The sequence below is a fragment of the Trachinotus anak genome, unplaced genomic scaffold (assembly GCF_046630095.1).
Source record: "Trachinotus anak isolate AG129_WGS33_773 ecotype Australia unplaced genomic scaffold, CSIRO_AGI_Tana_v1 ptg000005l, whole genome shotgun sequence".
Classification (NCBI taxonomy): Eukaryota; Metazoa; Chordata; class Actinopteri; order Carangiformes; family Carangidae; genus Trachinotus; species Trachinotus anak.
In genome coordinates, this window is record NW_027273856.1 from 26,282,707 (window position 1) to 26,305,584 (window position 22,878).

Consider the following 22,878-nt stretch of genomic DNA (forward strand, 5'->3'; position numbering starts at 1 on the left):
GCTTACGACGTAGTTGTGGAGCATCAGTTCCACTGACTCTTGTCGGCCATATTTGATGATCCACGATTTGAGCTTGGTCTCAGCTAGGGTGAGGAAGGCCTGCATGTGGTGTTTGTTCTCCAGGAATTCCATCTTAGCCAAGTGGATGCTAGAGGATGTAGAGACAAAGTTCATCCTAAAAAAAGACAAAGTTCACAAAAAAAGTCAGACCTACAACTTGACCCTCACATTCTGCCTTTTCAAGGAAAAAGCAGAATGTGAAATCATGCCAAGTGGGGTGGTTATGATAATTCCAATAATGGGTCCCTGACATCAAACATTACTATTTTCTTAATTTAAAAAAAAAATAAAACAATTACTTGTCTCAGTTTTTATATTCTGGGTTATATTTTTCAGACTTCCTCACCTCTCAGCCATGTCTTGGAGTTGGTCTGTGGGAACAGGGACTCCATCAACACTTCTGTCCTTATGGATCCTCTGAAAGACCTGCTGGTGACTTTCCAGGCTCTTCAACACATCCTGCACAGTGTAAAGACACACAGATCATGAACACAGAAACACAAACAAATACTCATGAAGAGCAAATATATTTTCTGATCAGAAAGTATTACCTCAAAATGCAGGAATATGCACTGCTGACACTAGTGCACATATTTTCAATCATAATATCAACAGAACATGTTGCTGCCTCTCTATCCAACACCTTTATGCACTTTGAGATTTACATGTTCTCTAAGGCGATTTGCATCCTCTCTGTATCACTTCATGCAAACCTTGTGCTGCTCCAGAGCTCTGTGGACAGTGTTCGCCGTCATGTCATGCGCCTGCTGGACGATGATCTCTTGTCGCAGGGCTCCTTCAGCCTCATGCAGCCACGCCCCCACCGTGTTGAGGGGAGCTGGAAGAGACCTGTCCAGCTGCACATGCCAGTCCAGGAGCTGACATGTTTCGAAACCATTGAGAAGACAAACAGAGAAACACTATGATTGCCCAGCTCAATTTGTGGCACACAAACTCCTGGTTAAAGTACAGAAGTGAAAACACAGTAATTACAGATAAAATGCAAACTGGTAACTGGTCACATGCTGACAGTAAACAAACTGTAAAGCATCTGCGATGGATCGCTTTTGTTTCATCGGTTGTTGAATTAAGATAGATTATTAATATGTAGGAGACACACAGTTTAAAGTTTTAAGAGTTCTTGAGGCAGCTCAGCCTGGTAGACTAGAGATTGTTACCCTGAGACTCTGGATCATGCATAACAACAACATCCTTGGTTCATATCTGGTTGCAATTCTTTGTGGCATGTCAGGCCCCTCATTCACTCCTCCATGTGTCACTCTCTACTGTCAACAACCCAGTAAAAGTGAAATTCAATGAAATAGCCTTTAATAAATCTTTGATAGCTCACTATAATGTAAGCTTTAATATGAGGTCATTTCTGGAGAGACTTTACTTCTGCTGTTTGCAATCAAACTGGGTTTATAGAATTGAAAAGTGAGAACAATAAGAAAAATGGCACATCTCATAGGGGCTGCTAGGGACTCTACAGAAGAGGCTGATGGTGCATCCTTCTTCTCTCACCCTGTTGGAGACCCTTTCCCAGGCTTGTTTGACTAGAGCCTGATCCACAGTCAGCATCCCATCTCTCTGAGTGGACTGCAAAGCTCCCTCCACCTGCTTCCTCCTCATCTCCAACTGGACATGTAGACTCTTGAACAACTGAAACACGCACATGAAATAATTCACACACCACCCTTTTTTGTCAAAGTATGAGCAAAAATATTCAAGTTAAAGAATAGAGACATCAGGACAAGTGCTCTCTCAGGGGTCACACCCTCATCCCATTGGTATCTAATCAGACGCTCATGAAAATTTGTGGCTAATTGCCTCTGAGTGCCGTCTCTCTCTCTCTCTCTCTCTCTCTCTCTCTTTCTGGCTTCTGATTCTCAGACTCTTCTGAATAATGCGCAAAGAAAATGGGAATCTCCCACATGCTGCGGAATATGGAATGTATCCCGAGGCTTGGTGAAATAAGCCAGATTGACTGAAAATATGACGGCTGCCGTCTGATCCCCACAGTGTAGAGCCACTGATTAAGCTAATAATAAGAGTGTCTGTGCCCATGTGCCCAGTTTAAACTGCACACACACACATACACACACACACACACACCCAGACGCACAGACACTAACCTGGTACTGTTGAGCGAGATTGCCCTCAGTCTCCTGAGCCTGTATTGCATCTCTCTCCAGCTGGTCGAGCCACATTTTGAGCTCCCTCAGGCTCTTTCGCTGCTCTCTCTAGGAGGTGGGGACAGAGGAGGGGTGATGGGGTGAAGGAAGCATGGAAAGATGGACACGGACATTAAGAAGCGCAAAGGGGAAATAAAGAACAATGAGAGGAGGAGAAGTCGTAAGAGAAAAGGGGGAAAGAGGAAGATGGAGAGAAACAGCAATTAACCAGGGAGATGTTTGAGGGATTCATGAAAGGATGGAGAGAGAAAGAGGGTGAAAGAGGGGGCAAAGTATGTACTGTTAAACGTGTGTTCTCCTAATCCCCAGTATCTCCCTGTTGTACAAAATGTCAAAAAACCACAGCTGCCAAAAACACTCAGCTTAAACAGGGTACTGTGTCTAAGACCACCTACTAACATTTCATTGGATATTGAGTAACCATGACGATAATACCATGCCACTCAGCTTGTGTGATTGTCTATTCAGTTTCAGCGCTGTTCGGCCTGTCCAGTTTTTTCACTTCACATTGGTTCCTGTAGGAAGCCCAAACTTTATTCTTTATGACAGCTCAAGATGTAAAAAAGAAGATTAAGTTCATTCTAAAGGGAAGCAGTTTATTGTCTGTTATTTTGTACTCAATACAAATCCTGCAAATATATATATATATATATATATATATATATATAGTTGCAGTTTTACAAAATAAAACTTTTGTTGTTTTTATGTGAAAACCAACATCCAATTGACCTTCTTTCAGTGAAAGAGAACATTCAGGGCACACATTAGCGTGTTGACAAGAACTGTCAACAAAGAACAAAGCAGGTGCGAAACAGAACAGCCACAAAAAGCCTAATCAGCGCTGTAAGACAACAAAACACAGTGTGACACAGAAAGCAAGTGGTTAGCGCAGCTTTAGAGCGCACCACAGCTCCTGACACTGTTAACCTTAAAAACAAGCAACCTCTATTCACAAGCTTTCCATCAAATACGCTGTATCAATGCACACCGCCAATGCCAGAGGCTTTCATTGTCATGCTAATGGAACCAAGAGCCATAGCACTAGGTGGTAACATTAATAAATGGTAATATCACATCTTATTATACTGGACTTCCTTTTGTTATCATGGCTCAGAAACCCTGCGGCAGGAATATCACATCAGGTAAGATAAAGAGCCAATATTAGCATATAGGCTCTATTTTGACATGGGAAAACAATGTTTAATCTCATCCATACACTGTACAGTAGACAGTCATACTGTAATTCAATAGAAGAGCCACAAAAATAAGCATTAATCAAATTTATATGGAAACCATGAATGTGCATGGGTGCTAATTGCATTGGGCTGCAGAAAATGATGGAAAAACCTGCCCCTGGGACCTTAAGTTACTACATAACCTACCTCTAACATTTCCTCTATATCGCGAGGAGCAAGACCACGCTGTAGGGCAGAGGCCAGCAAAACAACCACAGGAAAGCAGTCACCACACAAAAACACCAGAAAGAGAAAGACAAGGAGACACACCAGGAGAGAGAGATGTGCAACAACAAGAGACATAAAACAAGCAACACACTGCCAAACCTGCGTCACATGACAAGTGTTTGTTTTAACCTACTTTGAGAAGCAGATAGGTGGAAGCTATTATTTCAGAAAGCATTAAGTAATTAAAGAAGTTCACTTCCGTGTAATTGCTCTGACTTTATATTGGACCATGAAGGAAGCCTCCCCACCTTGCACTTACATAGGTTGAAACAAGCAACAGACAATATTTGGAAATACCCAGCTGTGCAAACTTCACGTCAACACTAATTAAAGACAAAATACCATCTATGTAAATATATATATATATGTGTGTGTGTCTGTGTGTGTGTGTGTGTGTGTGTGTGTGTGTGCCACAGCTGGCATCTGACATACTAACTGACATTTGAAGACAAAACATTTAGGATGCAGAAAGAGATAAGACTATGAATGGCATATCCAGACCGAGACAAATTTGACAGCTTGTTACCTCTTCTTCTGTCTGTCCGTCTGAGTCGCTCTGCTTTTGGTCAGGATGATGCTTCAGGAACTGGGCTACGTATGTCATAATGGATTTCTCATCCGGCTTGTCTACATCGACGTCTGAGGAGGGAGGGAAGCAAATGAATGCAATCGGAAGTCAAATCAAGTTGCTGATAATTCTCTCAAGAAGGAAAAAAAAAATAAGGGGGCACTGACAATAATATGTTTGACTGACATATCTATTGAGAAACTGACAACTGGAACCTTCAATGAAACAATCTGCAGCGCTTCAGATCAGTGTCTAAGTTTAGTTTGGAGGTTCCACCGCGCTGAATCTCACAGCCTAAATGGACCTTAATTACACTGATGTCAAGCTCGATTTGTCAGAGTTCATTCTGAAGGGCAGGCGTGAAGGGGCACAGATGGTGTTTGGCAGTGACACTGAAGTGCACATCTGATGCTGTGATAGATACCCATGATGAGTGGCTACTGATTTAAATATGTGAGGCAAGTTATCTCTCATTTTTTGAGTAACACAAAAGGTCATGCTGTTTTCCATTAAAGATAATATGTAGATCAAGTCATTTCACATTATTTCAGTCAGTAACACAAAGGTCACATTGTTGTTTTCTATTAAAGATCATATAACAGAAAAAAGGAAAAGGTAACACAGCTGCAAACAACTGTAGAATTAATGTGATCCCATGATGTTGCGCATACTGTATGTGGTTTGTTGTTATCTGACCTGTTCAATTCAGTTTTCATCAACGTAATGAAGAAGTCTCGAGGAAATGTTGTTTACCTTCTGGGTCAAGAAGCTGTGGAATGCCTAACTCAGTCTCAGCCAATAAAAAGGCTTCCTGCAGATTTTCACGGTTGGGCCTCCTCCATACACGCTCCATGTCAACTAGATTGGGCCGGAGGGAATGGATGACTGCAAAGAATGCTAAACCTGTGCGCCAGCTGGGGCCAAAGTCCTTCACCTCAAGCCCCAAGCGTCTAGAAAAGAGAGTGGATCACAGAGTCACAGCAGACAAAAAAACCTATGGTCCTGAAGCTTTATTTATATTCTCACGTTACAGTCATGCTAATGATATATTAGAAAGCGTCGCATTTAGCATTTGACTTTGCAGAGACACTTGACTGTTGAGGTGGGCCACGTACTTGGTGGCTGTCTGCTGAACCCATCTCAGTAATGCCTTTCTGGCTCCACCCTGAGGTGGGAGGGGTTTCCTTTTGACAGGTGGGCTGGTGGTCTCAGTGCTGCTGGTGGAACTGTCCAGTGAGGAGGTGCTGCTGGAAAAGCCCTGAAGTGCTGGTAGGCTACTGGTTAGCTCCTCAATCTGTAGGGAGCAGGAGAGTGGGAGAAGTCAAGCCACCACACCTACGTATTTACCTGGAACCATTTTTTGACCTTTGTTTAACCTTTGGTAAGAGGATGCTGAATAAGGAGAGCACTTTTGCTACTACTTAGCTTCCTATCTGCTTTATGGTTAGACCTAATAAAGGTCTAAGACCTATATCGCATTCCTTGTTTATTCATTCAGGAGGTGGAGCAGTGAGCAGCTCCACACTGGTACATGTAGCAGTTGAAAGTCTTATAAGGGTGAAAAGCTGTGTTTCTCTTCTGCTGCACCAAACGGTGAAGTCACAGTGCAGCAGCACACTCCACCCTGGAGTACACATCTACATCAGTGCAGCAAGGCGAAAAGTTAAACCACTAGATTTGATTTTTAGCTGCGGTCAACTTTTGATGAAAACTTTGATGAAAACTCCTCACTTGCGAACTGAATGTACTGACTTCACCTTTAGGCAAGTTAGTACATTTACATTTCACATCTTTTATTTAGTTTTTGTGCGCTTGTATGTGCTGATCACCCAGGAACACTGTATTCTACGATATATAGAATTGCAATTCAATTGGCAAATGATGAAATATTTATCAACAGGGAGCCTCCATAATATCAGCCATGTGTGGAGAAATAATCAAAATACATGCACCTCTGGGGACAGCAGTCACAAAATGTATTATTAGATTTCAGCCCAGCCAGCTGGGCAGTTGTTGAAGATTTATGTCTATGCACGCATAATCTACTTCTCAGTTTCTCCTCTCGACTGCCAGCAAACCATGGCTGCTGCTCACAACTCAGAAAATCCATATACATCAATGTGAAATTAAATACGTCAATATGTCAGGAAGTGAGTAAGTGCATTTTGCAGTGTTGTACAAGTCCTTTATTTAATATCCTGATGTTTGCTGGAATAGCAGACATACATGCACTGATGTTGCTAAGAGACTGTAGTATTGTGATTAAGCTCTTGTTGATCTGTGAATGTCTAAACTGCCTGGGGTAGCAACTGCTTTTTTTCAGTGTGGATGTTTTGGAAGATCAATTTTCTTGTCTCAAACCCCGCTTTAGTTCATATTTCTTCGCTTTTTGCTATCTAGAAAAAGATACATTTCCCACTTCCTGTTTTCCTAATACGTGTTGCCAGTTGACAACACTTACAACACTTGAACTTAATTTGACAATGTGCCATTAATACGTAGACCCATGCTGATTGTATATTGGTGCCCATGTTAGTTATCACCATGAAACGTAGTTAGCACCAATTTTCTTCTCCTTGTTTTGTCTGATTGCTTCTTATTAAAGATGTAACATATTGATAACTGATGGCAGTGTCACCTGGAAATAAAGGATGATGGTCCACACCAACCCCAGTACGATTGACGGTCGTCCATCGACGATGTCTGTGGAGTTGATGTTGACTAGCTTGATCTGTGTCAAAACACAACATCCACTATTTTAGTATCTCATAACAGGACCAAGTAATTCCAGATTGAAATCATTTCCAGTTTATCCGCTTACTCTTTACTATAATCTCATACATATGGATTAAGTACACACAATTTCCCCCAATCTGGTTATTCAATTTCGTACATATTTTTACACAAAATGAACAATATACAGTATGGGCGTAATCCTCAGAACTACTGCATGTAGATAATCCTGACTCTATCTATTCTGTGTCCTGCACAAACGTTATGAATACTGACCGGAGATCCTCTGTAGGCAGACTGGGGGGCAGATAAGAAAAGGAGAAGAGAGAGAAGGAGGAAGGGAGACAGTGGGAAAGGGAGAGAGAGAGAGAGAGTTTAGAAGTGCTCTAGATGCATTTGATTGAAGGGGTATGCCTCATTGACTGTGAGATGGCAGATAGTGTAGCATCTTTGAGGTGAGATAACTTGAGTGGTTGGCTGAGTGCTGAGATCTATCGCCACTACACAGGCAACAGGGATTATATCCAACAGAGATGGACAGACAGAGACACTGATACAGAGGGAGGGAGGGAGAGAGGAGCAAGAAAAGGGAGAAGCAGAGGGCTGTAACTTGTGATATGATGAAGTATTCTATATTATCACACAGAGGGTTATATTACTGAGGCGCTGCGGCACAACAGGTCATCATATGGTAATACATGGCACTTCGTATAGGTGAACAAGCATGGAGGAAGAGATTGGGGGCAGGTGAGGGCAGCCTGGGACGGTGGCTGATAAGAACACATGCAATACAAGGTTTCATATTAGAAAACACAGCGTGTTATCCTGGCAACTCATCACATGGGTGTGAGGCTGGACTGGTTAATAGAAGTGTTTTGTGTTATGACCACACAAGCACATACACACACACACAAGAGCATGCAATAAGAACACCAATAACAATACAGTAGTGGTGGTGTTGGTACCAACAATCTCACTTGAAAACTACAGCAATTCTTCAGTTGTTTACATGATTAATCAAGCAAAAATGCCAAACAATCCGCTGTTCCCAGGTTCATGTATGTGAGGATTCATTTGTTTCTTTGTTTCAGTGTCACATTAATATCTTTGGGATTTTGGGCCGTTAGACACACACGCAATCTGAAGACATCACCTTGGGCTCTGAGAAATTGTGATTGGGGAAATTTTTTCCTATCTCCTCTCATATCACAGCCTTGAGAAAAAAAAAAAGGAGCGTAAATGATGGTGAAATAATTGTTAGTAGCAGCCTTTGGTGACATCACAGCGGAGGATTTGAAACTCTCATTAAGTCCATATATTACAGGTTTTTATCAGTTTACAAATATGATTTATTAAATGATAAACATCGTTAGACCAACACACACTTAATGTTTCCTATGAAACAGACTCAAGAGAGAAACGTGCATCAGGCATAAAGTGATTGGGCTTCTAAAGAATAATGTAAATATGGTTTAGACATACATCAGACATAGCTTATTTACATTTAATTTTCGGTGCTTCACGCAGTCACACACGCACAGACATATGCTACAGAGTGCCCAGTGGCGTCTCATCTTCAGACTGCAGATTACTGGTGTAGGATTTACAGTTTTAACCCTGTCACACTCGAGGAAGACAAATCAATGTCCCTGCAGACACCAGCTCATACTTGCGGGTTTATTTATGTATATCCAAGAACGAAGCGGGGGAAGCTTTGAGAATGTTTTACAGTCTCATAGAGGGGCAGTTGATGCGGTTAGATGATTACATCCAATACCCCACTGAGCAGTTTTGGATGTAATTTTGCCACTGATTTGATGTGATCTGATATTTATCAAAGGTTAAGACAGCAGATAGCAGAAAGAAAACAAGAATATGCAAGAGATGTGGTGGGATACAATATCCAGCAAGTATAGTGAGTAAAGTTATAACTCTGTAATTGCTTTTTCATATCATTTTTTGTCATTCACAGGCGACCAGACAAAGAATTTGTGATTTTATTACATTTATTTACTCGAGGAAATCTTCAAAAACAGAGCATGCCGGTATCAGGGTAAAAGAGGAATGTTGAAAAGGGGAGAGAGTGAGAGGCAGTGAGGAAGGGTCACACAAGGTCAGGGCTCAGTGTTTGCACCCACAAGGCAGCAGCTGAGCAGGGAGAGCTGCAGGAGGGGTAAAACACAGAAGGAAAAAAAAACATGAAAAGAAGGGGCTGAACTCTTACCTTTCTACCCTCGAGGAAGTTCAGAGCTGTACCGATGTTGGCGACCCAGTGGATCCTCTTTAGCTTCTTGCCCTGCTCACATGGCTGGAGGGTAAACAGAGAACAATGGAGATGGAAAGGAAGAAATAGAAAAACAGAGTGGGTAAGAAATAGATAGTGTGGATGAAATAAAACGGTGGTACTGCAAAGATTATTTTAGATGCTGTCACTTGTAAATATTAAATATAGCACATGTATGGAAATCTAGGGGGCACAATCTACAGTAAAGATACTATCATCAAATACAAATACAGTGAAACAAAAAGGAACCCAACTATGAAACAGGGATTAATATGAGAAATAAAATGAGGAAGACAGAGGTCCAATCAGACCTGTGTTTGACTTCAGCCAGATCAATAGGACACAGACAGCTTAGACCTTAGGCAATATTGGCCAAGTAAAATCCTCAAGCTGTGTGTGTGTCTTTGTTTGTGTTGTGTGTGTGTGTGTTTGTGCACTCTCATCTGTCCTTGTTAATCTGGGCTTTCCTATTCAATTCAAACATCCTAATACAATTCAATCAATAAGCATTTCCATGTAATTATGGCTTGTTTCACATGCCCTGTATAAGCTCTTTTATCTGTCAAAAATGCTTACAGTGGCAATACTGACCACAACAGACAATCAAAAAACACTGGCTGAATTTCTGCTCTTTGACCAGTCTGCTCTGTGTTAAATCAACTTAACGTGATCGAGTCAAAATTTAATCCAGCAAGATCAGAGGTATTTGAAGTCTGTGGCCAAATCACATGCTGTAGAGACGACCACGAGACTCACCAGTTTCTGTCCAGAGAGGACTTCCAGCAGGGCCAGCAGCATCACACCATCCTTGATGTCTTCAAACAGGTCTGTCACCACCAGAGGCGGGACACGCTAGGTGGGAAAGCAAATATAACCATGGGCCTTATTTGTAATTTTTTATGTTTTTACTTTGTAAGAACAAAAACATATGTAATGCAACAAAAATGTAAAGGATGTCCAGAGGAGTAAAACATGGGGTGGGGGTAAAATTCATTTATGGTTTTTGACATTTAAAGATGTAGAGCCTCTGATTTTGTTATCAAAGTAAAGTTCTAAACTTTGCAACTTCTCTAGAAATATCAGACCCTGAGGGTCTACTTTAGTAGTTACATAAATCCAATGTTTACATAAACACTGAATGCCATTAACTCAAACAAAGCTTTCTCAGTTTTCCTGGAATGCAAAACCCTGGGATTTGAGTCTTAATAGCTCTTGCAATGTACATGAAACTGTGATGGAAGAGCTGTTTTTTCTGCACATTATCCTACTCTAAGTAGCACAGTGAATAAATAAACCAGAATACAATAAATATATTACACCATAAGACGTTCATTTAAACTTGTGAAACATGGATAAAGGAAATCCTCATAAAATACGTACTTGAAGCCCCAAAAGACTTTGGCGGTGCCATGTATTACTGACAGCTAGAGTCAGCCATAAGAGACTCAGTAGGCTCTGAATGGGGGTCCTCAAATCCTAAAATATGCTGATGATTTCAAACTGTATCCTTCTCACTGACTTCATCCATGACCTGACACAGACTTCCAGACTCAGGAAATCCACATATCTCTGTTTCTCGCCGACGCCACATCAAGGATTTCTCTTAAAGCACAGTCACATGCTGGGGCTGAGAAGAGGTTTAGGGGGGGGGGGGTGCAGCATTCAGACGAGCGAGCCATTCACAGGGAGATTAACGGAGAGCGGAGTGAGGGAGAAAGAGAGAAGAGAGGATAGGCAGAAGCTGGGATGTGTGCACGAGTGTGTCTGTGTTAGCACGTGTAAGTGGACTGTTTGTGTGTCTGGTGAGAGAGAGAGAGAAAAATGTACAACCCCCAACAAAGTTGATACGAGAGAGGGGTATAACTGAGTAGAAAGAGTGGCAGCGAGAAAGATGATAGAAGGCAGAGAGAGGAGGGACACCAACCTCACGTCTTTCAAAATTAATTAGCAAATACAGTAGCTCTTCTCGCTAATTCCTCTTCTAATGTCATTTCATGGCTTTGGATATTGGAATATTCAGACAGCACTCATAAAATGACAGCGGAAACACTTACAAAGACCCCTTCAAAGGGATAAATTATACCACAAGCTAATTGAAGTTAAATTTACCTATTTGTTCATTATAATCCCAAAGCTAATGAGGAAATTTCTGACTAATTACAAAATAAGAAAGTAATATCCATTTCCTCTGCTCAGCCACATGAGCTAAAAAAAATAAATCAAGGGCTTAATGAGCTAATTAGTTATGAGTGTCTGGGCCATAATTGATTGTGAGCAAAGGAGTTTCAGGATGTTCGCCTCTCTGTGCTTTCACATTATTCCCCTGGTACACTTGACTCAGTGGATTCCAAAAGATCAACAGCATGAAAGACTGAGGGAGGGGCAGAAACAAAGAGAGGAATGACAAGTTTCATTTTGAATTGCAATACATCCAGTTTGAAGGAACAACTGATACAAGATACCTATTGTCCAAATCTTTTAAATTTAAAAAAGGTAAATTTATTCTGAATGGACATTATTTGAATGTAAAATCAACCACGTATATTACTTTGATTTTTAAATTCACAGTGAGTTACATTACACCAGGAACAATCCCACATAAACCCAAAACACAGGATGAATTTGTCTCTAAAATACTTGCTTGTAATGCATGCTAGAAAGCAAACAAAGGATAACAGGGCTGAAATAAACTGCGCGGCGAAACTTTACCTTAAGACTGTAACATGAACAATATGTAAAATATTGTGACAAAAAGAGCTATATATGGACTATACACAGTATATATCTGCCTGTAAGGTGTAACCCTTTACATGTGTCATTTTGCTTCATTTATTAGTTTGTGATGACACTGACAATGGTAACAAGCAGGTATAAGGTTTACCATGTTCAGCATCTTAGGCATCTTAGTTTAGTGTGTGAGCATGCAAATATTTTCTAATTAGGACTAAACACTAGTATGTCCTTAGTTTTGCAGGGATTTGGTTAAGTAATTGACAAACTAGTATTTTTTCTAATGCTGAAACTACATAGAAAGTCAGACAATTGCCGTAGTTTTTACAGTTCATCCTGACAGGACCATGATTGGATATCACAAATTTCATGGCAGTCTGTTTGGTAGTTGTTGAAATATTTCAGTCCAGACAAAAGGAGTGGACAAATCGATAAACCAACTTTACCATCCAAAGGACAAGTTATTGACTGTGCCCACAACAAAGCAACAGGAAGAGGAAAACAGAGAGGCCATAAGCATACTTAGCAGGTAATTCAGAGAAACATCCTAACAGCTCAGTTGGTGAAGATGTGCTGGGTTTGAATTCAGCGTGATGGAGTTTGTCATCCACTCAATCCTCTTCTTCCCCCACCACAAAAAGATGGGGTGGGGGGAGCAGGGACGTAAAGACTGAAAGAGGAGCAGGGAGCTTCACTTTACTGCTGCTGTAATCTCCAAGAACACTTGGTTCACTGATTACTGTTCTAAAGCTGTTTGCCTGGGAAACGCCTGAGAGACGATGAGGCCTCTGCTGCTCACACGGCCACTTCGTAATTAAGCTTTAACCTTCTCAGAAAGGATTTGTCAAAATGGAAACTTGGGGTCCGCTCACTGAGCCCCCCCCCCTTCACTTGTCACTCCACTGCCGGGTGCAACTTGAAAGCCTGATTTTTACTTGAAAACCAAAAATGTGCCTTTGTTGGCAAAAAGAGGCAAGAAACTAAACTAATAAAATATATGTGACTAATTGGAGCTTTAAACAAAGTCACCCTCTATCTAAACTAAAGAAACCTGCAAAAAGCACTGCCCTGCTGCTCTCTTACAGTTTGTACTTTTGGTTTCTAACTGGTGACTTAATCTGGTGAACCTCTCCGAGTAATGAGAGCCATTAATCTTCTGTATAAATTACCAGCTCCAATACATCCTCTCTCATAGACAATCTTTTTCGGAGCTCATAAGACTTCTTTTGTTATACCTGTGGAGTAGAAAAGTAAGGGGGAGGGGAGTGACAGTGAAAGGAAACCTTTTGCCTGTCTCAGCTCACCTAACGATTAATCACATACCTTTAGGCGCTGTATTAAAGACCTGTGATAACTGGAGTGGCCTAATCATCTGCATAGCCAAGGGCATGATCCATCCCTCTGAGAGCAAAGCTAAACCAACTGTTAAAGCTTCTTCCCTCTGTCTGTCCTTCTGTCTGTCTCGCTCTCTCTTTGTAGAGTGTTAAAAAAGTGAGACAAGCCCAGAAGATGCCATTTTATCTCTACTCGCCTACAGACTGACATCTTCAAGAGCTGCATCTCCTTATTACATCAGATCCTCTGCAACAGCTGAATTGACTTTCGCCCCCTTCTCATCACAAAGCTCTCCATCGTGACGACTAAGACATTTTTGAAGACGAATACGGGCCAATCAGTGTCACTATGGCAACATCAGGCATCAGGTGAAAGGGTAAGTAGTTTCGTGATGGGTGAGGAGGAGGAGGGCAACTAATTTGATCAACTAGGCAGAGAGAGAAGCGTGGGGGAACAAACACGGTTATCTTTTCTGATGGAACTGTGATGGTATCGCTAATCTATTGATTAGGTGAATTGTTTAATTAAAGGGAATTTAAATGAAATTTCCAGGTTCTTTGTGAAATCAGTTGATTTGTGTTCTTACTGCATCTATAGGGGTTTGGTATCAGGACTGTTGGTATGTTATTCCACAGCTAACAGAATACTCAGACACTGGGGTAATGTTGTTTATTTTATTCTATTTTTCATTTAATTGAATTTAATTTTCAATCTTTGTATCTTATTCTTTTAATTTTATTGTATTTTATCATTTATTGTATTTATATTGTAATCGTGTTGTGAAGCACTTTGTACTATGTTTTGAAAAGTGCTCTAAAATAAAGTTATTATTATTAATGTGCATATTTTATTTTTGGCTGAGAGTTAGATCAGATCTCATCTGTTCCATAAATATGTCAGTTAGCAGCTTAGCATTAACATACACTAGAAACAGGGAGAAACAGTTTGGCTCTGTCCAAAGGTAAAAAAGTCCATTTACCAGCAACTCCGAAGCTCACTGCTAACACAATATATCTATACATTTACTTTGCAGATATAAGAGTGGTGTTGTTCTCATCTAACGCTTAACAAAAAAGCAAATAAGCTAATTATTCCCAAAATGTTGAACTATTCCTTTAAGGATTTTGATCCAGATTTTTGGGGGTCTCTCTCCTTGGTTTGAGTCCTCATTGTTTCCCAAGTCACACAAACCCCTACATATTCAATGACCATGAAATAGCAAAGAGACCACAGCTCTTCTCAATTGTGTCAAAATTACCTAATAAATAAACTATGTGCTTATCTTATATGTTATCAAAAATTCAAGGCATTTAAATTTTGGGCTGTGTGTTATTTTCTGCTGGCACGGTCCCGAGACGTGATATCTAACAGTACGTCAAGGTCTATTCCCTTCAGAGTGCTTTTCAAATGAATTTTCTGCTCCACGTCACTGCGGTTCAAGGTCTCCACAGCTGTCATAATCAAACAGGAAACCTTGAGAGGAGCGTCGCAGATTGAAGTAACACTTAATTGTGTTGCACCATGCCATACTTGCCTTGTCCAGCCATTCCTGACACACTATTCAAGCAGTAATGGGTTAAATTGAGGAGCCTAATGCAGTATAATAGAATAATTACACGCATATGATGGCTCCTCAGCATGCAGCTCCATTGAGTGTCATTGTTTAGTATAAGTTACAGACATACAGTTGTCCAAGTTCTCTGGAGAAGCAAATGAAGGGCAGTCTTTAACTAATAACTCTTATCTTGACCAATCTAAATTGGCCCATATTGAGATACAGCGCTTTTAGGTTAGTATGACTTAAATAACAGACAGTAGCTTGCAGGAAAAAATAATTACAGTGTATTAAATTCTTTAATGTGAAAGTGATAATTAGAGTGAGAGTAAATCCTTGCTACAAGCTATAAGAGATTGGAGGAATAAAGAGGAATATGAAAGGCATGCAAGCCAGAATGACTGTGTGTGTGTGTGTGTGTGTGTGTGTGTGTGTGTGTGTGTGTGTGTGTGTGTGTGTGTGTGTGGTCTTAACTGGCACAGTCAGTCCCATGACCAGCTCCACAGTGTGTTTTGGAAATGGAGCAAATGTCACAGTGAGAACTGTGGATGGAGTATAGGAGAGCAAAGTGATTTGAAGTGGAAAAGCAGCGAGACGGGGAAGTTGTCAGTCCACAAACACCAGCACTGGTGTTTGTATAAAGGAACAACACAATGCTGGCAGTAGCAGTGGGAATCAACCAGACTCTCTTACCTTTGCCAAGTGGGAATTGATCCATTTCGTGAATGTCCTTTTCTGCACAGCCTCCTGCTCATCTGTAAATCAGAGCCCAGAGCGTCACTATCAGTCACATGCAATAATAAACAAAGAGGGGATTAAAACACAATCTTCCCATTGTCTATTGTTCTGAGAGCTGATTGGGTTTGCAGGAGCTGGATGACGACTCTAACTAACTTTGATATTATTACTTTCCATCTAATGTGTCTGAACATAGTCTCACCAAATCATACCTTAACATCGTGTAGTAAGAGAAGGCATTTGACATTTAAAGTTGGCATTTTCACAAGATGGGCTCCTCTAAGTGTGGACAGAAAATCCTGCTCTCAAAAATGCCCTTTAGATGAAAGAAGGGCAGTGGATCTTCCTATGTGATGACATGTACCTCTTCCATCATCTATAAGAGGCTTTTATTCATTTCTGACCTCAGTTAAAGCGTGGAGTCTGCAGCTTCAATCCAAACTTACCCTAAATGTACTGATTTACCTACATACGTTGAAGGGCATCGTCTGTGGGGGCGACGGCGATAAAGCCCATTTAACAAACACAGAATCAATAGCTTAGATGTCTGCTGACAATGTCCCCTAAAAAGCCACTTAACTTAAATGAAAACAACACATAAATCAAACCTTGTCTCTCATATATGCACAGGCAAACATATATACATATAAACACCTGCACGAACATTGTAGTGATAGCATTAGAACTGTACGCTCTGCAGCCTTTTTGGACCAACTAATGCATTCCTGCTGTAATTTATCATTTCATTTTTGCCAGTGCAATAAAAACTGGGACTTCTGCCATGGTTACATCTGTAATCAGCAAATTCGTGTGCAGCTGTCACACATATCCCATTATAATGTACAAAACACAGATGTATAGTCAAACTGGGACTCTAAGGAGCCAATCTTGTATAGTGATTGGCACGTGTGACAATGTTTTTTTTTTTTTCTGTCCCGTCTGCGCCACAGAGCAATATCCTTGAGATAAGCATGTTATCAGCGAGAGAGGACGTCTGACACAGTGCTTTCCTCTACCTTAATGAAATATGCTGACGCTTTGATTACACTCAAGTTGGTTAGTGTGTCACTGGGTACTGCGGGCAGATGAACAGTAAGGGGTGTGTGCGTACGAGAGAGGTGTGTGTGTGGTGGTGATGGTGATGGTGGTGCCGGGGAGGGGGTTCCTTCATACATAATGCAGATACATTCACGCATAGTCATACGTGCCACTGAGCTGGTCCTCGTTCTATGAATTAATCTTTTGATTGGGTCCAGGAGTAATCAAATATTGATGGGCGGTAATATTGGGTGAGAATTAGAAAGACTTAGCCCCCTGCATCCTACAGCACGAACATGTGTGACGGAGAACATGTCTGCATGTACGTGGCACGCCAGCCCCTCAGTCTCAGGGACGAGGTGACTTTGAACTCAGCGCACACACAGTCGCACTTCGCCGCACTCACACACACACACGCACACACAGACGCTCACATTCTTTCAATATCACAAAGGGATACAGATGTCCTAGGCACCCAAGCCTCGCAGCAGCATTTTAACACACTTGATTGCCTTCTCGGCTAGTGTTGGCCTGTATCATCATTAGTTTCAGGCGCAGCCTCTGAGTTGCCACTTTGGCCCCCCCACAGTGAAGATGACCTTAATGGAATATCATTAAAATCTAGTTTGTTGTCTCAGAGGCTGTGTCTCCTGACAAACTGTGATAGGACTGGCTCAGAAACAGACAGAAAAGCAAGGAAGTACATGCACAAACTCATTGCAAACAAACCATTCTAGCCCATTCTGTGTTTTGCTCATTTCCCCACAGGATAGATGGATAATGTGACAAGAAACAAATTCGGATAAATATTATCTTCCAGTCTAATCTAATATATCATTGACAGTGAGACAGTCAGAGAAGCAGGCAGACAGAAAGCTGAATGCATTGTATGAAAATACAGACAGGCACACAGCCACAGGGTCAGACAGAGAGATAAGGAATCAAACATTTTGACAGTCTGCCCGCTGACGCATGCAGTGAGCTGCTACTTCTCTGCTGGCTATGCCTACTTCACCTGCTGTAGAGCTCAGAGCTCAGCGACCTCCACATACAGACAGACGCACAGTCTTCCGAGGTGGAAACGCCCCCTTTAAATGTTTCCCTTAAAACACACCACACCCACGGCCCAAAAAAAAAAAAAAAAAATCTTCCCTGCAGGGAACACTTTAGGGAAATTGCACTGCAAAATGCACACATTCACACACAGCAGGCACGTACAGTCCATACTGCAGTGCCACGCTAAATCACACACACAGCAGAACATTCCACACATGCAAAAAGACACACACGCTATGCACTTTCCTTCTTTTTCTCACACTCTCCATCGTAGTAGGGGACGCACAGCCATGCAAACTGTGCCACTTACCGCGGAGGTAGTGGAAGAACCCCGTCACCAGGTTGAGGGATGTGTTCTTTTTGGGGGAGGATTCGCCCCCTGCTCGTTGTGCCATCTTGTACCCCTGACTATGCCTCGGTTCCCGCCTGTTTTCATGGGGACGTTGAGAGGACATCCACGGCAATCTCCAGGAGAGGCTACACTTGCCCTTGCTCCTGCCCTTGCTGCCTCTCCCCCTTTTTTTGGGCAGCTGTCTTTAAAGCGCTCCCCGGAGCCCTGGACCTCCCGAGATGACAGTGGTGGAACTGTTGCTCTGGGGCAAAGCACGGACGAAGGTTTCACCCTCCTGTTCTGCTCTTGTCTTTTACGTCTTGGCGTCCTCTGTCCCGTCCTGCAGTATCGGGCTGCAGAGTCAGTCAGACTCAGTGTTTTTTCCTGCCTGTTAAGCAGCTTGGGAGTGTGATGTGAGTGTACGCGTGATGCAAAGACTGTTTGCGCGCGCGTGTGTGTATGTGTGTGAGAGCAGCGCAGTGCCGGCTTGCCTCAGCATCAATCTTTCTTGCTTAGTCCCTTTCTGCCGCTCTCTCTCTCTTTTCCTCTCACACACTCTCCACCTCTGTCCTCCCCTCCCACGTTCTCTCTCCCTCTCTCTCGCTCTCTTAATTTCTCACTGTAGGCTGCGGGAACAATCCACTTCCCTCCACTGACCAGCCAATCAGAGTGCGTGGGAATGAATGATGTCACAGCAGCCCCGTCCTGATGTGACGAGGGAGAACTGAGTGGTGGTGGGTGGGTTGAAGGGGACCGTTTAGCAGGTTAGGAGGGGAGGAAGTGGGAGCTCTACTCTGACAGCATCACACACACACACACACACACTCAAACACAGCATCAGGACAGACGTGCAGGAATTCCCTATGTGTTGCTGGCACTCTAATACTCCTCCTCTCTCTCTCAGATCCCATGCAGTGCTCTGAGGCTTGCAGCTTTCTACTCTATAGAGCCTGCAGGGGAGCAGACTATCACTGGCAGTCGTCCTGTCTGATCTGCTACTGTACTCTCTTCAAAAAGGGTCCTCTTTCATCTCAACCAGTCTCAAACAGTACATCTGTCTGTTTGTTTTCTCCGGGGGAGGGAGAGAACTGAATAGAACAGAATACAATGGAGGTGAATACAATATGTGAGGTGAGGTTTGGATGTCATAGAGCATGTGATATACACAGCATATGCACAGTAAGAGCTGGGTTTAAAGAGTCTATAGATAAAGACAAGTCCAGAAGAAAGAAAACTGTATTAATCGTGTCGAACCTATATTCATTTTGATTCTGTGATCTGCACTGCAATAGAAATTGTGCTAGTGCTTGTAGAACTTTACCATCAAACCAGGCAAAAAACAAACAACACAGCAGACAATGGCAGTATTATTCATCCACCTATTGTGAATTCAGCATCTAAAGAGGGACCCTCCAACTGTGAGAGCTACTACCACTGATACTAGGAACTGCATCAGAAACAAACCTGTGTTACAGGGCCAAAATTACCCCCAATCCTCCCCACCGCTGCAGTAACATTATAGAAAATACTAGTGTTCCAACATGGTGATCCCTTCTCCTTTTCACTGTCTGCTTTATATCTGTATCTCTGTCTGACCTATGCTCTCTTTTATTCAGTCTGTCCATTTTCCTCATATTTTACCGATTATTTTCTCTAAAACACAGACACACACGTACAGACACACACACAAACACACAGGCAGTGCGAGCTCTGGCAATATTAAAAGCACCGGGCTCTTCTTTGAAACCATATTCAGAGAGTTTCCTGGAAAGCAATATTCATGCAGAAGAGCATGGTAGGTCTTATATCAGCCTTAAAGATGAAAGGACCATTCATCATTTGTGTGATTTTCTCTTTTGTTCTTTGGGTCCCACCCATAAGCGATTTTAATTATGAAAGTCATCAATAACCAATGGCAGCTGTCATCCGCTATCTGTCTGCTGATAATCACACTGCTGACACTCCTCCCTTTAACAGCCCTGAGACTGGCCATCATTGAGCCATCATTGGCCTATTCCACGGACCCGTCTTTGAAACGAGTATCCGTCAGCTTCCGTTTTACATTTCTGTATATACAGTGTGGTCACTGTGAGTGTGTGTGTGACTGTGCAGTTATTGCAAATGGACTGAGAGCATGAGTTCAAAGAAATATTCATGAAATCCTGTGTTTCGTATTTACATATACATTGCTTTTACTAATGCACTCGAGACTACAAAAACACTATTTTATGACAGTGGAAAGCTGAGTCCAAGGAGGCATTCACATTGCACACACTCAGAATCTCTACTCAATAATATTACCACAAGAAAAGAAAATCCTTGGCCTCTACTGCACTACAGCCAGACAAAAATCTATTGTTCTTTAACATACTGCTGTTAGTGCAGCACGACTCAGCCCACACATTAACAATGATGTAAATTATGGAACAGACCATATTGACTGATGAACCCATGCACAATTTCTTTCAGTTTTCACCGGTCTTTCTGCCAAGTTAAATGTGTTTTGGGGTCTGATAAATTATTCCTGGAGAGCTACACTTCAGGTCCAACGTGTGAATGAACTATCCAAGGTGCTGAACCTGTCAATGATTCTGGTTTCAAACAGTAACTTAACAATGAAGCAACAGAAAATAAAGACCAATTTTAGACATGGTGGAAATCCAAATAGTCTATTTACAAAAAATGACATTTTTGTTTTTGTTGATACATTTCAGATAGTTCTTCAACTTAGCAGCCGCACATCAGACAGTGAGAAAAGCTGAACTTCCCTGGAGAGCTAAACTGTTTAGAAAAACAACCCCGGGACAAAATCAAAACAAGATGGTGAGGGACTTATTAGGCTTCACCATGGGAGCTGAAAGAAATGGAGGGCGAGCAGGTGCGCGCACACACAAACACACACACACACACACATACACACACACACACACACACACACACACACACACACACACACAAACAGACACACACACACACACACACACACAAACAGACACAGAATACAACAAGCTGAATGGAGACAAGCGCTTTCACGTTTACTGTATGTGTGAGAATAGACCAACAGACTCCTTTAGGCTGCGGACCTCAGGAGTGCTCCAGTCTGTCTAAAAGAGAAAGGAGGGGGATGGAGGGTTAAAACAGACTGAACCTCAGCTGGTCTGGATCCCTAATGGAGCTCCTGGCAGCCCCACAAAACACTAGATCCCTCTCTGAGGTTGTGGAGGTTGGACGTGGGTCAGTGCCCGGCGCTCACACAGGTATGTCTGCAGGGTGCGAGGCTTCGTGAGGCGAGGAGGAGGAACAGCCTCTTTTCAGCCATTAAAGGAAAAACAAACAGCCTCCTGGAGGGTGGAATAACACTGCTTCTGCTCATATCATAATCTATTCACCCTAAGGATATTTGGGTTTGCTTTCTGAGAAGCCAGGACTTCTTATTTAGTCTTGTGAGAAGAGTGTAGAGGCACAGAGCCACCTAGTGGATAAGAAAAGCTTTAAATATGTAAAGTTCTCTTTGTAAGTGTCTGGTCTGAAGAAGTATTGTACAGAAACTGTCAGAGACAAGATGAGCCAAGACAAGACAAGGAAAGACAGGGACATGTCAGGACAGTACAAATGAACAAGCTCAGCATAAGCTCAGCTTTTAAATTGCTGTCTCCCAGATGACCCTGCTCTGCACTTGAGCATCTCTGATCTCTCTTAATCTATTAATGACTCCACAACTCACCACCAGTGATTATGGTCGGCCAGATCTGGACAGACACTCCTCCCACAAACTGTACAAGGTTACACACTCTGCTGTCAAGTATTAATTTAGTAATGCATTAATTCAATTATATCATCTTAATATTATTCAAGCCGGTGGCTATTTAAATTCAAAGGACAGTGCCTTACTATGCTGGCATGAATCCCTCAAGGGAGAGTCAGAGTTAGTGTTGACACCATGCTGCTACAGGAGCCTTTTTATTTTAGGTTTCTCGAACCATAATGCATCTTATGCTGCAGCACAACATTAATGGAACATGCCTGTTAAAGCTATCATGCACTAAATGGATGGCTTTGTTGTGTGCTACAGAGGTACCCTGTAATTGCTCCATACCCACACACACACACATACAAACTCATTTTACAAGCATGCAGCCAACACATGCACACACACACACACATTCACTGACACACAAAGTCATTTAACAGGTTTTGGTGGCTTTTTCCGCCCCTCTTCTCCTCCCAATAGCTTCTTTATCCACTTCCTGATTCCAGCTCTTCTCTTTCACCTCAACAATTCCTAATTTTAAAAAACCCTTCTCTGCACTTCCACCGGCGTACTTCAGCCCTAATACTCAATAACACCCTCTATCACACCATCAGCATCTCCACTCATGCCCATTCAGCCTTTCCATTCACCACCCCACTTCATTTACACCACATTTTTACCAGTCCCAGCGTAAGTGCTGAGACGGAAGTCCAAATGCCAGCCCATTAGCATAGCTAATTACATTTCAGTAATAATGACACCATATTAAAGAGAGTAAGAAGGGGGGAACAAGTCAAAGTGATTATCAAAACAACCTCTTTCCTCTTTCAAGCACCATCACTCCCTTTTCAGTAGCAGATGTGCAGAGAAGGCACTTTGCCGTTGACAAAAATGTCCAAATATCACAGTGTTCATTAAAGCCAGGCCACTGATACAGTAATTTCAGCACCTGCAGAACTGACACACACTCGCACAAACATGCACACACACACAAAAAGCAATGGAGCAGATGAGAATACCAATGTGAAAAAGTAAAGGTAT

General features: G+C 42.1%; 1 protein-coding gene across 1 annotated transcript in view; it reads right to left on the reverse strand.

The window, feature by feature from the left end:
* LOC139622233 (nesprin-1-like) overlaps positions 1–22,878 on the reverse strand; it is a 43,743-nt gene that overhangs the window by 13,941 nt on the left and 6,924 nt on the right. Inside the window, exons 2-14 of the mRNA XM_071479461.1 lie at positions 15,617–15,678; positions 10,060–10,155; positions 9,244–9,327; positions 7,296–7,316; positions 6,925–7,017; positions 5,402–5,580; positions 5,040–5,236; positions 4,245–4,357; positions 2,196–2,303; positions 1,585–1,722; positions 774–938; positions 407–519; positions 7–175 (exon numbers count right to left, since the gene is read on the reverse strand). Of these exons, the coding sequence (XP_071335562.1) occupies positions 7–175; positions 407–519; positions 774–938; positions 1,585–1,722; positions 2,196–2,303; positions 4,245–4,357; positions 5,040–5,236; positions 5,402–5,580; positions 6,925–7,017; positions 7,296–7,316; positions 9,244–9,327; positions 10,060–10,155; positions 15,617–15,678 (1,538 nt within the window). The remainder of the gene's footprint in view (positions 1–6; positions 176–406; positions 520–773; positions 939–1,584; positions 1,723–2,195; positions 2,304–4,244; positions 4,358–5,039; positions 5,237–5,401; positions 5,581–6,924; positions 7,018–7,295; positions 7,317–9,243; positions 9,328–10,059; positions 10,156–15,616; positions 15,679–22,878) is intronic.